Source organism: Rattus rattus, chromosome 2 (genome assembly GCF_011064425.1).
Source record: "Rattus rattus isolate New Zealand chromosome 2, Rrattus_CSIRO_v1, whole genome shotgun sequence".
In the NCBI taxonomy this organism is placed as follows: domain Eukaryota; kingdom Metazoa; phylum Chordata; class Mammalia; order Rodentia; family Muridae; genus Rattus; species Rattus rattus.
Window position 1 is genome coordinate 102,780,294 of NC_046155.1, and position 14,591 is coordinate 102,794,884.

General features: G+C 37.8%; 1 protein-coding gene across 1 annotated transcript; it reads left to right on the forward strand.

The window, feature by feature from the left end:
• The first annotated feature begins 5,762 nt into the window (after positions 1-5,762).
• LOC116894057 (olfactory receptor 51F2) lies at positions 5,763-6,728 on the forward strand. Its single transcript, XM_032895779.1, has one exon. The coding sequence runs from the start codon at positions 5,778-5,780 to the stop codon at positions 6,726-6,728; it is 951 nt and encodes a 316-aa protein (XP_032751670.1). The 5' UTR covers positions 5,763-5,777.
• Positions 6,729-14,591: the final 7,863 nt, after the last annotated feature.

Consider the following 14,591-nt stretch of genomic DNA (forward strand, 5'->3'; position numbering starts at 1 on the left):
GCTGGGGGCCTTGGGCCAGCCTGTGTTGCTGCCTGGTTGGTGGCTCAGTGTCTGAGAGATCTCAAGGGTCTAGGTTAGTTGAGACTCCTGGTCTTCTTATGGGGTTGCCCTCCTCCTCAGCTTCTTCCAGCCTTTTCCTAATTCAATCCCAGGGGTTCCTGATTTCAGGGTATAAATATCTGCATCTGTCTCAGTCAGCTTCTTTTTGGGCCTCTCAAAGGACAGCCAGGCTAGGCTGTCTGTAAGCACACCATAGCATCAGTAATAGTCACAGGCCTTGGTGCCTCCCCTTGAGATGTATTCCCAAGTTGGGCCTGTCACTGGATCCCCTTTCCCTCAGTCTCTTCTCCATTTTTGTCCCTGCAGTTCTTTGAGACAGGAACAATTCTGAGTCAGAGTTTTTGACTGTGGGATGGCCACCCACCCCTTCACTTGATGCCCTATCTTTCTACTGGAGGTAGACTCTACAAGCTTCCTCTCTCCACTGTAGGCCATTTCATCTAAAGTCCCTCCCTTTGAGTTCTGAAATTCTCTCACCTCCCAGGTCTCTCATACATTCTAGAGGGTCCTCCCATCTCCCACTCAGAGCTCGCATTTCCATTCATTTTGCTGGCCCTCAAGGCTTCTTTCCTGCTTTTCCCAGAAGAAGAATTAGGGAACCTAATTGAGTTTCCCTTCTCCCCTCCCCCCATCTCCCATTCATGTCCCTCCCTCCCTCTGACACCTGTGATTACATTCTCTATAAATCAACGACTTTCTCTGCCTTGGTACAAAAGGAGTCACAGACACATTAGTACCTGTCTGCAGCTATATTCTGAAATTTCAACTTGACTTTGACTTGCTGACTAGTTTATTGATGTCCTGGATAGTAAATTACCCAAGTGACGACTTTGAACCTGATGCTCTGCCTAACACATCTCTTCCTGATAAAAAGAAAGTTGGATAAATTTATAGTGAGCAAAATATATCAAGTAAAGGCTCTTATTTAGATGCAACAGATCCATTAACTGACTAACAATATCACCAACGAGAACCTTTCCTCTTAAAAGCTCTCAACACCCCCCCCCACCGCCCCACTTGAGCTATACTCATTAGAGTTAAGGCCATTTCTCACACTAGAGATTACAGAGGAATTTATTGAATGCCAATTTGCTTCATGCTGCTTGTTTCTTTATATCTGAGCTCTTCAAGAAATGCAGCTTGTCACAAAGCTTTAGAACATAGGTGACATGTGACTTAGTTCTTACCCAATATCTTTTCTCTTAGTCTTTGCTGCCCTGTGCCTGTGTTTGGGAGTCTCACTTTTCACCTCATTCATAACAAACCTTCAGGTGAAAACAGAACCTTACTGTCTCTTTTTAAAAACATTGGCAGTCTAGCAAACGTTTCGTTTTATAGGTCTCAAGAATCCTAAAAGGGTTTCCTCAAGATGAAATGGATATCTTTTCTTTTCTTAGTTCCCCTCATTCATAATGGCTGAGATCAGACATGTACATCATCTGAAGCTCAAGAATTCTGCTCTGCTTCCATTTACGAGATGCAATCTTCTCAAACAGTACCACATTTTCTGATTAAACCAGAGGGGGCATACTTCCCTACCCCTGGCCACTGTATGTTACTCTCTGTTTGTGGGAATAGCCACCAAGATAAAGAATGATTTAAACAAGCATACTTAAATTGTATTCATTTTGTCCTGCCCCCGAACCCTCCAGGCACTTGACTAGATAGATGCTGACTAAAAATACAACTACTTTCTCCACATCCTCACCACAGCAGCCTTATCTATAACAGCCAGAAGCGGGAAAGAACCCAGATGCCTCTCAACAGAGGAATGGATGCAGAAAATGTGGTACATCTACACAATGGAGTATTACTCAGCTGTTAAAAATGACTTCATGAAATTCATAGGCAAATAGATGGAACTAGAAAATATCATTCTGAGTGAGGTAACCCAATCACAAAAAACCACACATGGCATGCTGATAACTGGATATTAGCCCCAAAGCTCAGATTACCCAAGATTAAATCCACAGACCACATGAAGCTCAAGAAGAAGGACACCCAAAGTGCAGATGCTTCAGTCCTTCTTAGAAGGGGGAGCAAAAATATTCATCAGAGAAAATATGGAGTCAAAGTTTGGAGCAGAGACTGAAGGGATAGCCATTCAGAGCCTACCCTACCTAGGGATTCAACCCATATACATACAAGCCACCAAACCCAGTCACTATTGGGGATGCCAAGAGGTGCATGCTGACAGGAGCCTGATATAGCTGTCTCCTGAGATGCTCTGCCAGAGCTTGACAAATGCTTGCAACCAACCATTGAATTGAGAATGAGTCCCCAATGGAGGAGTTAGAGAAATGATTGAAGGAGCTGAATGGGCTTACAACCCCACAAGAACAACAATATCAACCAATCAGAGCTCCTAGGGACTAAACCTCCATTCAAAGAGTACACATGGAAAGACTCATGGCTCCAGCTGCATATGTAGCAGAGGATAGCCTTCTGGGGCACCAATGGGAGGAGAAGCCATTGGTCCTGCTAAGGCTTGGACCTCCCCCCCCAAGTCCCCCCTTGGTGTTGGGGAATGTCAGGGAGGGGAGGCAGGATAGAAGAAGGGAAGGGCTGATGAGATAGGGGTTTATGGTGGGAAACGGGAAAAGGGGATAATATTTGAAATGTAAATAAATAAATAAAAATCCAATAAACTCCTTCCTATCAAATAAAATAAAAAGATACAACTTCCCAGTGTGCTTAGTTATAGCTGAATGATTGTTGGGGAAGGATTATTGAATTTTGAGAACCTTCACTAAAGCTCCTTTAAATTGTTTGTTGTTAAACAGTGAAAAACTTCTATGTCATCCTTTACACTGAAAAACAATAAAATTTCAGAGTCATTAAATGATCTTTCAGTGATCACATATAAAAGTATTGTAGGAGTACATGACTCTTGGACTAACAATATTGTCTTTGTTGGCAACAGGTAGTTGAGAATTCTGCCCTAGCTCTATCAAGCAAATTGTTGACCTGATACGTCAAAAGTTGAAATGCAGGGTTCTTAAACAATATACTGAATCAGAGAATTGGGACTCAGTATTCTTGGTATTTCCCTGGGCTGAATCCTCTGTACCAGGCTCTTGGTTGGGCTCTCACTGTCTCTGGGAATATATTGCTTTCTCATGAATCCTTACTCCCTCTCTTCCTCTCTCCCTCTCTCCCTCTTTTTCTCCCTTCCTCCTTTCCTCCCTGCTATATCCAAACTGCCTCACATTCATAATGACTCCAAGTGAGACTAAAAACTAAAGCTGGAAGTATTAACCCATAACTTTCCTCTCTTACCTGTAGGCACATGCACAAAGACAGATTTAATTGAATGCGTGTGAAAGTGGGCTTTTGCAATTACATAAAACATGTTTATATTTACATTTTTCTCAGTGATATGAATAGCCATTGATACTTTGCATATCTTTATGTGTGGAGATAATAAATGAAAGGCTGAAGTAAATGGGAATTTTGACCTGCTTAGTACAGTGCGAGGAGGCACCTTAGCTAATTTTCCTCATTATACCTAGTTGGAGTCCCATGAGCCTTTTGGCAGCAGGTTTGAAGTATGTGGCGGGATGCTTATTAGAGGGTGAGATCCATGAACTACCAGGGCAACCATCACGTACGTGAATTTGACCTGGCAGTAAGTGAAAGTGCACCAGTCCTTTGTTGGGAAAACACTAGGACCAGGTAAGATATTAAGACCTCTATGAAAAAAAGAGACTGCTGAAGTTTAACTGGAGGGTGGGACAAAGCAAAGAAAAGAAGCACATGAGTGGGGAGGGATTGCTTAGAGTAGAAGGACCACAGGTTAGGGCTGCATCAGCAGGAAGATGGCAGACATGTTTCTTTTCAGGAGACAACATCAAATAGTTATATAGTATATATTATATTTATGTAGTGAAAAAGTAAAGTAATGGAGTGTGACAGAGTGGTACAGTCCATAGCATATTAGTATTTCTTCTACCTACGAGAAGCCACACATGTTTTACTCAAATAACTTTTATTTTCATGTTTAGATTCAGGCAACCAGAATTGTAATTTCAATATTTACTTGAAAATTGACGTTCTGGAAGAAACAGAAGCCATGAAATGGTAGACTGGGCCCTTTTTAGACACGACAGTAAGCAGAGGATTGATATCAGAATGGTAAAGCTGCAGAATACATTTACAAAAGGAAAGAAGGCGCCTTCCATCTGGACATACCCAGTAGAGACAAGCTTCTAAAGAGGATGGGGAGGGAAATTTTCTTGGAATAATCATCAGCAACATAAACTAAGAATTTGATGGTCCCTAAAATGTGCCACTGGATTTACGATCTGCTCTAGAAAGTATAGCCTGGGCACACAAGGGAGCATCAATACTAAGGTCACTTCCCAGAAAAACTAAAGCGTACCACGTGTACATGACTTACCTAGAATGATAATTGACATATAGCAATCTACACCTAAAGAGCCATATTGATTACAGTGTGCTCTGGAAAAGTGTGGATTGGAAAGCTGCTCTGAGGAGCTGTCATCTGGATGGCAGACAGACTCCTCCCATGCATTTCCTACCTCTGTAGAGTGGGAGGCTTCAGGCTCAAATATAGAGAGTTCAGACACTCTGTTGCCTGACTGTATACTTTTAGGAGAATTACTCAGTCACATCCGTATATGAATTAGAGAAAGAGAGGGGAGAAATTTTACTTCCTTGAACGGTTATGATGGCTGAATGGATACAGGTAAGAAAACAACTGCCTCTCCCACAGTGTGTATGTTCTGGGCACAATGCTTATCTTGACTTCAGTGACATCACGGGCCATTATTTGTTAGAAGACAGACTTCAATTTATTGTGTTAAAATAGGAGAAGGATTTTTCTTTCTTTCCTCTCTTCATTCCTTCCATTCCTTCTTCCCCATTTCCCTTACTCTTTCTCCTTCCCTCTTTACATTCTTGCTTTATTCTTCCTTTTCTTCCTTCCTTTCTTCTTTTCTCTCATTCTTTCTTTTTTCTTATTTTTTTCTCAAATCAATGTTTTCTCTCAAGAGTCAAGCAGTGAGTTTTCAAGGTAATAAGGCAATCATCTAATGATTAAATTATTGAGATATCATTGCTTCATATGTGAAATGCATTGCTACTATCTAAACCCTAGAACTGGAGCACGAATCAAATCATACACATAGAACACAAGGAACTATAAAAAGTGGACCTGACACCAGATTTTCTTGATCAATCCTGCAGTCACATAGGCAGACTTGTATGTCCCAGAGACACTTCGACATTGTTCTGAATATTTACCAAGCCTGTCTAGTGGTCACATTTCAAAAAAGAGAGCTTGTTTGCTCAGTGTCATTTAATAGACTCAAGAACTTATTTTAAAAAGTACTGGAAATTGGATTTTTTCATTATATTATTTAGATATTTACTGGGAAGTTATATAGGTAGAAATAATTTTCTTGCCACTTTTCTTTTCACAAAGGGAAGACTGGATTGGATTACTTAAAATTATTATTATTATTATTATTGTTATATTTATTGATTTGGAACAATTTGGTAAATTTGTTTTCTCAAAAAGTATGGAACACTGAGAAGCTAGAAGAGAACTCTACAGTTCTAGTATATTAACAAATATTTAAAAATTTTAAGGATTATCAGTATTGACTAAGTTCTAGAGAGATGTTTATAAAATAAGCTATATGTACATTGCTATATTCAATTATCTAATTGCCCTTCTTTCCTCAGACTTCACTATGCTCATCCTTAATAATACCAATCCCCAGCCTCCGACCTTCCTCCTCACTGGTATCCCAGGCCTGAGAGCAGCTCAGGTCTGGATCTCCATTCCCTTTTGTCTCCTTTATGTAATCGCCCTCTCTGGGAACAGCATGATCCTGTTGGTGATCCTTCGTGAGCAGAGCCTCCATGAGCCTATGTACTATTTCCTATCTATGCTTTCAGTCACAGACCTGAGCTTGTCTCTCTGCACACTTTCCACTACCCTTGGTGTCCTCTGGTTTGAAGCCCGGGAGATCAACTTGAATGCATGCATTGCCCAGATGTTCTTTCTCCATGGGTTTACTTTCATGGAGTCTGGAGTTCTGCTGGCCATGGCTTTTGATCGCTTTGTGGCCATCTGTGATCCACTAAGATATACCACTATTCTTACCAATGCCAGGATTGCCCAGATTGGCATAATTGTACTGATAAGGAATGTTGCTGTCATGTTGCCAGTTGTGCTTTTTGTCAAGAGGTTGTCCTTCTGCAGTTCTCTGGTTCTTTCACATTCATACTGTTACCATGTAGATCTCATCCAGCTCTCATGTACAGACAACAGAATCAATAGCATTCTTGGTCTGTTTGCACTATTCTCTACTACAGGGTTTGACTGCCCCTGCATCTTGCTCTCCTATGTACTGATCATCCGATCTGTGCTCAGCATTGCTTCCTCTGATGAGCGACAGAAAGCCTTCAATACATGCATATCCCACATCAGTGCTGTTGCCATCTTCTACATTCCTCTCATCAGTTTGTCTCTTGTACACCGCTATGGTCATTCAGCCCCCGCCTTCGTCCACACCATCATGGCCAATGTCTTCCTGCTGATCCCTCCTGTGCTCAACCCTATAATCTACAGTGTGAAGACAAAGCAGATCCGAAAGGCTATTATCAAGGTTTTAAATCAGAAGCAGAGCCAACTTTAATAATGATCTCGGTAGAAAGGAACATTTATTTATAAATAAATGATTTTGTAGAATGAGGTAATTTTACTTAAGGCATCAAACAAACTTTCGAGATGCCAAGTTATGGAGCTTCTAGGTTGTGTGATAATTGCTTACTAAGCTTTTCTGTCAGTAGATTCATATTAGTGTCATTTAAACTATTATTTCACTTTTAGTACAACATGAGAGACTATAGATGAATACTTAATTACTCACAGTTCTAGCTGATGCTATTATTCTGTATAAAGTAATAATTCAGACTATTCAATTAAATAAGCTTGAATTTAATTTGGGAAATCATGGATGAGTCAGTTGTTCTATTTTTAATGATTCAAAAAATATTTTTACCAACTGTATGTGTTTTACTCAAAACATTTTATTCTTTGTCTGCTTCCTAAATTACTATATTATCGGTTAAATCCTAAAATGCATACCAGCAATTTGACTTCAAGTCTTGTATCCATCAGTCTTGTTTTATTATATGCTAAAGAAAATACAAATGTAGATAAAATCTGAGAGTTTTCCCAATTGATAATTGCATTAATCCAAGTTGTATGCTTAAAAAGCTGAAGAATAACCACAGTAGACCTGAAAACTTGCTGGGCTCCTCACTATTAAATAAATACCAAGTAAACAGAACTCTACTAATCACTTTATTTCAACAACTTTATAACAAAAGATGATGATTTATACAGGTTCTTATTATCATGAGAAATTTCATCTATGTGCAATTGTCATCAAAGGATCCAGATGTCTTTGTCAAAAATTTAATTGCATTTATATATGGACGCATATATTTGGGGGAAATATTAGATAATTTTTATTTCACACTGGCATTGACATTGCAGTGTGTGTCACAGAGATAAGGACTTATGGTCAGCGAATGTACTGTGCAAATGTGTGAAGAACTGCAATTGCCCATTCGGTGCCTGAGACTCATTTGGTTCCAGTCATTCAAGTAGGTGTGGTTTTTGATACTTTCAGTAGATTATTTTCTCCTGAGATATTAATAAAGCTTGATGAGACCTAAGTGTAGATTGGCTGGAACAGCTTCGGCAGTTCTCCTGGAAGAATGATATCATATATGACATACAATGTTCAGGTTTGACTTCTTATATGTCCCTTAATAGGAACAAACAGTTCTGATGGAAAATAAGAAGGATGCTACTTACTCTCGTGGGGCATTGGAAGATTTAAAAATCTTGAGGCTTACATAATCAACACTTCCATAACTATTTCAGGAGTGAGAATTATGTAACCTTTTCATTTATTTCATTTATTTTACTTCTTTTATGTATTCCTACTTTATGAAACCTTCATAAAGAGAGCATTTAGACATTTATCTAGTAGATCTCTTTCCCTTTCCATTAAATCATCTCTATGAGATTTTGCATGATATGATCTACATGTGTAATTAAAATGCTTTTCTATTAAAGGAAGCCCTTTGATTGGATTTTCAATTTAAAAGCCCAATTAAACATCTATTTTTTAAGTTTTCTGATTCTGATAACAATTTCATGTACTTTATAATTTTTAGAGTTAGTATCTTCAGATAAAATTGGAAGAAAACACACAAGAGCCACAGCTGGCATATAACACATCTCCTGTCTTTAAGCTGAAGTCTGCCAGGTCAATTACAAGCAAGAGTCTTCCTAATTTACCTGTCACTTCATTTCAAAGATTATATTCAGGTTTCCGAACATGGATGTAAAGTCTTCATTATGAATTGCTTGTGGAGGTGATAGTGAAGTGGTAGGGTTTGAATGGGAGAAGAACTAGCGTCAAATTGAAGACAAGATGGCAGGTTAGATGCTCTGTCAGGGTCAACTATGAAGACAAAAGCCAGAAAACACTTTGAAAAAGTAGAATTTAATATAATCGTTAGCATGGAAGCAAAGCAGTGAGAAAATTGTTTAATAAGAGTTAACCAGAATTATATGTACTTGTATATGTACAATGGTTACAAGAAATAGAAAGCAGATGGAACCACGGAGGAGAAGCTCTTGTTTCATTTCTTTATGCCTACAAAGTCATGGAAGTGTATTATTTTTGACACTTGAAAAAAAACTGCCCCCATCACCAGAAAGTCCTTCCATATGAAGATATTGCTGGAGGAGGATGTCGTTTCTATGCATGTTAGTTGTAGAGGCTTTCTACATTCATGCTCATCTGTATCATAGTGAGTCAGTGAGAGGCGATCTTCTCAGAATGAGGTTGTGTGTGCAGCTTTCCAGATTAGTCATATGGAACCTTTAAGGCACACTCACATTCTCAGGACAGAGTACACATAGGAGAGGCTACCCTAGACAGAATTCCATTCGTTATGTGTGTGTGTCTTCCGGCTTAGCCATTGTCACAGAGGACAGGTGGAGAGCATTCTTGGTGTGTCAGCGTGGAAGAGAGCTGTACACTGCTGGGAATCTCTCTCAGAGAAAGAATTAAGGACCATAAAATGGAACAAAATTTCATCTTTTAACACTACCCCAGAAAGTTAAGAAGTCAGATAGAGAAATTCTCCTTCTTCCTGTGTTTCTTCACTACTATCAACTGACAAGAATTAGCACTGGACCAGATGGCAAAAGAAAAAAAATAGTTACTGTGTCCACACCATTATCATAGAGGACAAAAGGAATGTGAAACAGAGTTGGCAAATCAAAATGAGTCAGGCACTATTATGAATGGATATTGACTAATTTTGTATAATTGGGTCTGTATGTTTATCAAATATACTTGATGATGGTCTTTCCAGGAAATGAAAAGAGTGAATTACCTGTCAGGCCTCATTTCTCTTTGGCCAAAGTTTACCTCACAGCTTCCTAATTTCCTCCGCACATCTGGATTATGCATGAATGAATACTAAGCAGTGACGCTGGAGGTCTCACGCCCTCAGTGTTAGCTAGGAAGAACTCACCAGGTGAATAGTGCTTGTACATCATGAGGAGTTTTCAAGCCCCCTTGTGCTTATCCAGCATATCTATTGGATATGTGTTAGTCACTTTTACTATTGCTTCACAAAGTACCTGATGAGTTCAACTTGAAGATCTATTTTGACTTATGTTTCTGGTGATTTCATCCATCAAATACGGAAGGCCCTGTGATAGAAGCGTGAGGTAACTTGCTTGCATCATATGCACAGCCAGGAAGCAGAGATAGATGAATGATGTCACTGAACCAGCTTCCTCTCCCCTTTATTGACTCCAGAATCCCAGTTCATAAGATCCGAGTGCCCAGATTTAGGGCTGGACTTCCCCCTCAGTTATGGAAACAATGTCATAGACACACTCAAAGGTGTGCCACTCATGAGTATCACGAGTTTTAATGTAATCACATTGACAGTTGAAGTTAACCATAGAGGTATGGGTGCTGCCACAGTGATTGGAAAGTGAGATAGAATGTTTTGTTATTGATGCTTTAGAAATAAGTGATAAGGAGATAAACCCAAAGCATGTAGGATCACAGATCTGCTCAGATCACCACAAGACATCTGAGTCACTACTTCCACTGTCATGGGAATCCATGCATGGTCTTTTTGTTGTTTTTGATATCATTAATCTATTTTTTCTTGTTTGAGAATTTCTCAATACATATGTATGTTTTGATAAAATATACATGTTCTTTCCCCTCCAATTTCTCTCCTACTTTCCCTACCACTTTCCTCGGTGTTCTTAAGCCCACTGAGTCAATTTAGTGCTACTACTATTGAATGAGTATAGAACCATCTATTGGAGCATCTTTCAGAGCCTGTATCCCCAAGAAAACTTACTTTTCCTTCCCTAGCAGGCATCAATTGCCACCAGTTTCTCAGTTAGGGATCTCATGAGTTCCCTCCCCCATTCATGCTGGAATTTCGACCTGCTTAATCTAGCACTATAGTCCTGAGGGATCCTATGCCCGTTTCTTTGCATGTGGTGCAAGGACATAACATGAGGGCAAAACACTCATATGCATAAAATAAATAAATAAATAAATAAATAAATATAAAAAGAAATAAAAGCTGGGCAAAACCCAGGGATTTTGAGACAGATGGTTCCTAGGATAACCAGCCTAGGCTATGTAAAGATTTCAGGTCACTGAAAAACCCTGTCAGAATGGAGAACAGTGTCTAAAAGAATGGTGGTCTTCATTCTTCTGTGGCACCCACACATGTGCCCATAGATGTGTATATGCTTGCACAGAGAGATGCATTTGCAAACATACAAGTACACACACTTATGGACAGTGAAAACAAGAGGATTGCCAGAGGAGAGGCAAAGCATTTCCTTTGAATATTATGTGGTTTCCAAACTTTATAGTTTTAGCTTTACTTTAGTATTTTAAATTATATGTTCATCTCACATTTAGTTATGTTTAGCATTAAGTTAGAAGTTGAGAATCCATTCATTACTTTCACAAGACTTTATTTTTCATCAAAAATATTGTCATTGACTAGCATTGATTCCTGTATTAATAAGAGCTTGAAGGGGCTCGAGACCCCATATGAAAAACAATGCCAACCAACCAGAGCTTCCAGGGACTAAGCCACTACCCAAAGACTATTCATGGACTGACCCTGGGCTCCAACCGCATAGGTAGCAATGAATAGCCTAGTAAGAGCACCAGTGGAAGGGGAGGCCCTTGGTCCTGCCAAGACTGAATCCCCAGTGAACGTGATTGTTCGGGGGAGGGCTGTAATGGGGGGAAGATGGGGAAGGGAACACCCATGTAGAAGGGGAAGGGGAGAGGTTAGGGGGATGTTCGCCTGGAAACCAGGAAAGGAAATAACAATCGAAATGTAAATAAGAAATACCCAAGTTAATAAAGATGGAAGAAAAAAAAGAAAGAGCTTCCTGCAAAAATAAAAAAAACAAAAAAAATAAAAATAAAAAACAAAAAAATAGTTTCGTACTCAAAACTATTGTTCATATCTTAATCAATTTTTGTAACAAATTATTTGTCTTTATATAAATTCAAGGTCAACTCAGTGAAACACTTGACAAATATTTCAAAGGATGTTTTTTGCATAAACAATTAGTTAAAAATATATTAAAAGCCTACCAAGCAAGATGAAATATAGTAATTTATAGATGTAGAATTGTCATGATAAATAAAACATATTTATTATATTGTTATGACAACATTTATACAACAGGATACACAGAGTAGCTTGAATAATAGAATTTCATTGTGCCACAACTCTGGAATGTAAAGTACAAGATCACAGTTTCAAGATAATTTATTCCTTTTCTGGCCTTGAAAATAGAATTTGTCCTGTGTTTTGATTACTTGAAGGAAATTTTTGATTTTTAGATGTATCAACTTTCTCTCCTTGTCTGAATAGTATTAATACTGTGTGTAAATCTGTATTAAATTCTCCATTTATACAAGAACTCCTCTTACATTGGAGGAGTGGTTCACTGTAGATTGATTAAGTATTTCTTTTCTGTAACTAAGTTCACATGCAATGACTATTCTCTGAGAAAAAATCACATTTAGAAGTATTGGGAATTAGAATCTAAATGTATTTGCGCTTTATAAGGCCTCACTAAAAATTCTTCAGTTAGGGCTCATCCATTTTCTTGGCATTTGTTTGCAGTATGTATAACATCCCCACAATGTCAATAACAAAGTATTCTCTGAAATTACAGCAAAACACATTATAGATTTAACTATTTCCCTTTTAGGTAGATGTGATTTTATTGGAACATGATACAGAGCCTTAGATGATAGAAAGATGATGAGAGTGTCACATCTAATCACTAGAGGTGAGAAGCAATGGCTGAGACAGGGAGCTCAATTCCAAGATAGTGGCTGTTACTCTGTTTCTGGAGAAAGCTCTACTATATCTGTATTAATGCTGACTAAAAAATCATCTTCAGTGATGAGCTATGGAGACAAAATAATATAATAATTTGTATACACTATGAAATGCAAGTATGATTTTAAAAAGCCTGTGCTATGGAGAAGGTTTAAAAGCAATAGAAGCCAAAGCAAAAATGAGACCATCTAAGGCTGAGGCATAATACAAACAAGTGAATATAAATGATTAAATGAGCCATAGATCTTAAACATTGATTTAAACCTCTCTATGCTTGGTCTTCAGCCTTTATGAGTGATTAGAATTCATGACATATGTCAATTCTGAATCTCCACAGATTCCTATTACTTGTCTTGAAGTGTTTTAATTAGGGACACCATAGGATTCAGCTTAACCTAAAAGACTTGAATATTAAGATCTTAGGATATTATTGCTGGGTGAGGTGAGACAAATAGTCGCCATTTCTGAGTGCCTCTAAATTCCACCATCTGCAATTTTTGGATGTGAGTAGGTTGGGAACTACAATTTATAGTCCTTAGACAAAAATATAGTCCTCAATAACGTTTGCCTTTCAAAATCTGATGCAAATGACCTCCTAGTTCAAAGACATGATTTTCAGTTCAATGGTTTCCCCATATAGTTTTCTAGATCCCTTGTTCCTAGCTCTTGCTTTGCATGTATAGCTCTATTTCCTGCCCATTATCCATTTGATGAAATAGTTTGATGAAATAGTTTAGAAAGTGTGCTACCAAACTCTAAGGGTGTTCTGAGAAATTATTTCCATTAGCTTTGGTAGTAAAAGGTTGAACTATGCTAGTGAAGTGACCCAACAGGAAGCATGCTCTAAGGTGATAGTTCTGAAGGAAACTAGCATTTAATGGTGTGATTAGAAGACTTTCCCCCTTGAACGTAAACCTTAGATTATAGTTTCTTATCAAAGTAACTATTCTTTGATTTTTACATAATCTGGCATTCATTCTGAAATTCAGTTTTTCTCATAGATTCAGTAGTTCTTAGCTATGAGAGGCTGAATCATTTCACTTAACATGCATTGTTAGTAGTCTAAAGAAGTTGAGATTTGATACTACTGTTGTCTGAAAGTTTGTAAATGGCTGCACTTCCTTATCTAGTATGTCATACCTTGTTCCCAAGGACCAGTGCATCCTTTGCCATAGTCTTTGGCACCAAAATCTTTTGTATATTTTGTTGATATTTTAATTACTTTTCTCTCACATTAACATTCTGTTCTATCAGTTAAGAATAATTATTAAAAAATTAGTGCTGAAACATCATGCTAGTCTGTATAATGAAATGTTTTAACCAAACAAAATAAAACATGGTAATTTTAAAAGAATAAACTTAAAACCTACAACGATGCATACCTCCCCATGGCCATTAGTAACTTTCCCTTGCATTGGCCAAAGCTTTTCCTCTACATATATTCTTGGTTGATGAAAAACCTTCAAGACGTACAGGTAGATTTTTGTGTTATTGTTGTTGTTAATGTTATAGATTGACTAGTTCCCCACCTCCATGTAATTGTGATGGTCTAGTTAAGTGAGAATAATTAAGAGACAATTAAGAGACACACAGCAGTCACCTGCTGCTTGTTTTAATTGTTTCCTATTTTACTATTTGTTGACATAAATAATGAATTTACATAAGCCTTTAGAAATATTTTAATTTTGAAATATCTGTTTCTATGAAGATTACAAGATGGAGAAAATGTGCAAATTATTACCTGCTTAAGGCATATTTTAATCTCTGTTCAAACTATATGTCAAATTATATGACTATTAAAATTTAAAAATAAAGTTTTCAAGTTAATAATTTATGGATGATAACATTCTTTTAAATAATTCATTGATTAATATAGGAAAAAGCTTCTTTGTTTTTCTTATGAAGGCAAGAAGAGGTTAAGTAAATAAGTTTTATCTGTAAAAGGTCTGAAATCTCTCATTCTGTATAACTTGACTTCTTCTGGAGGGCTGCCAGATACCTTACAAATATGTGTTGATTTGCCAAAGTTTGTTGAATATATCCTTTGGTCA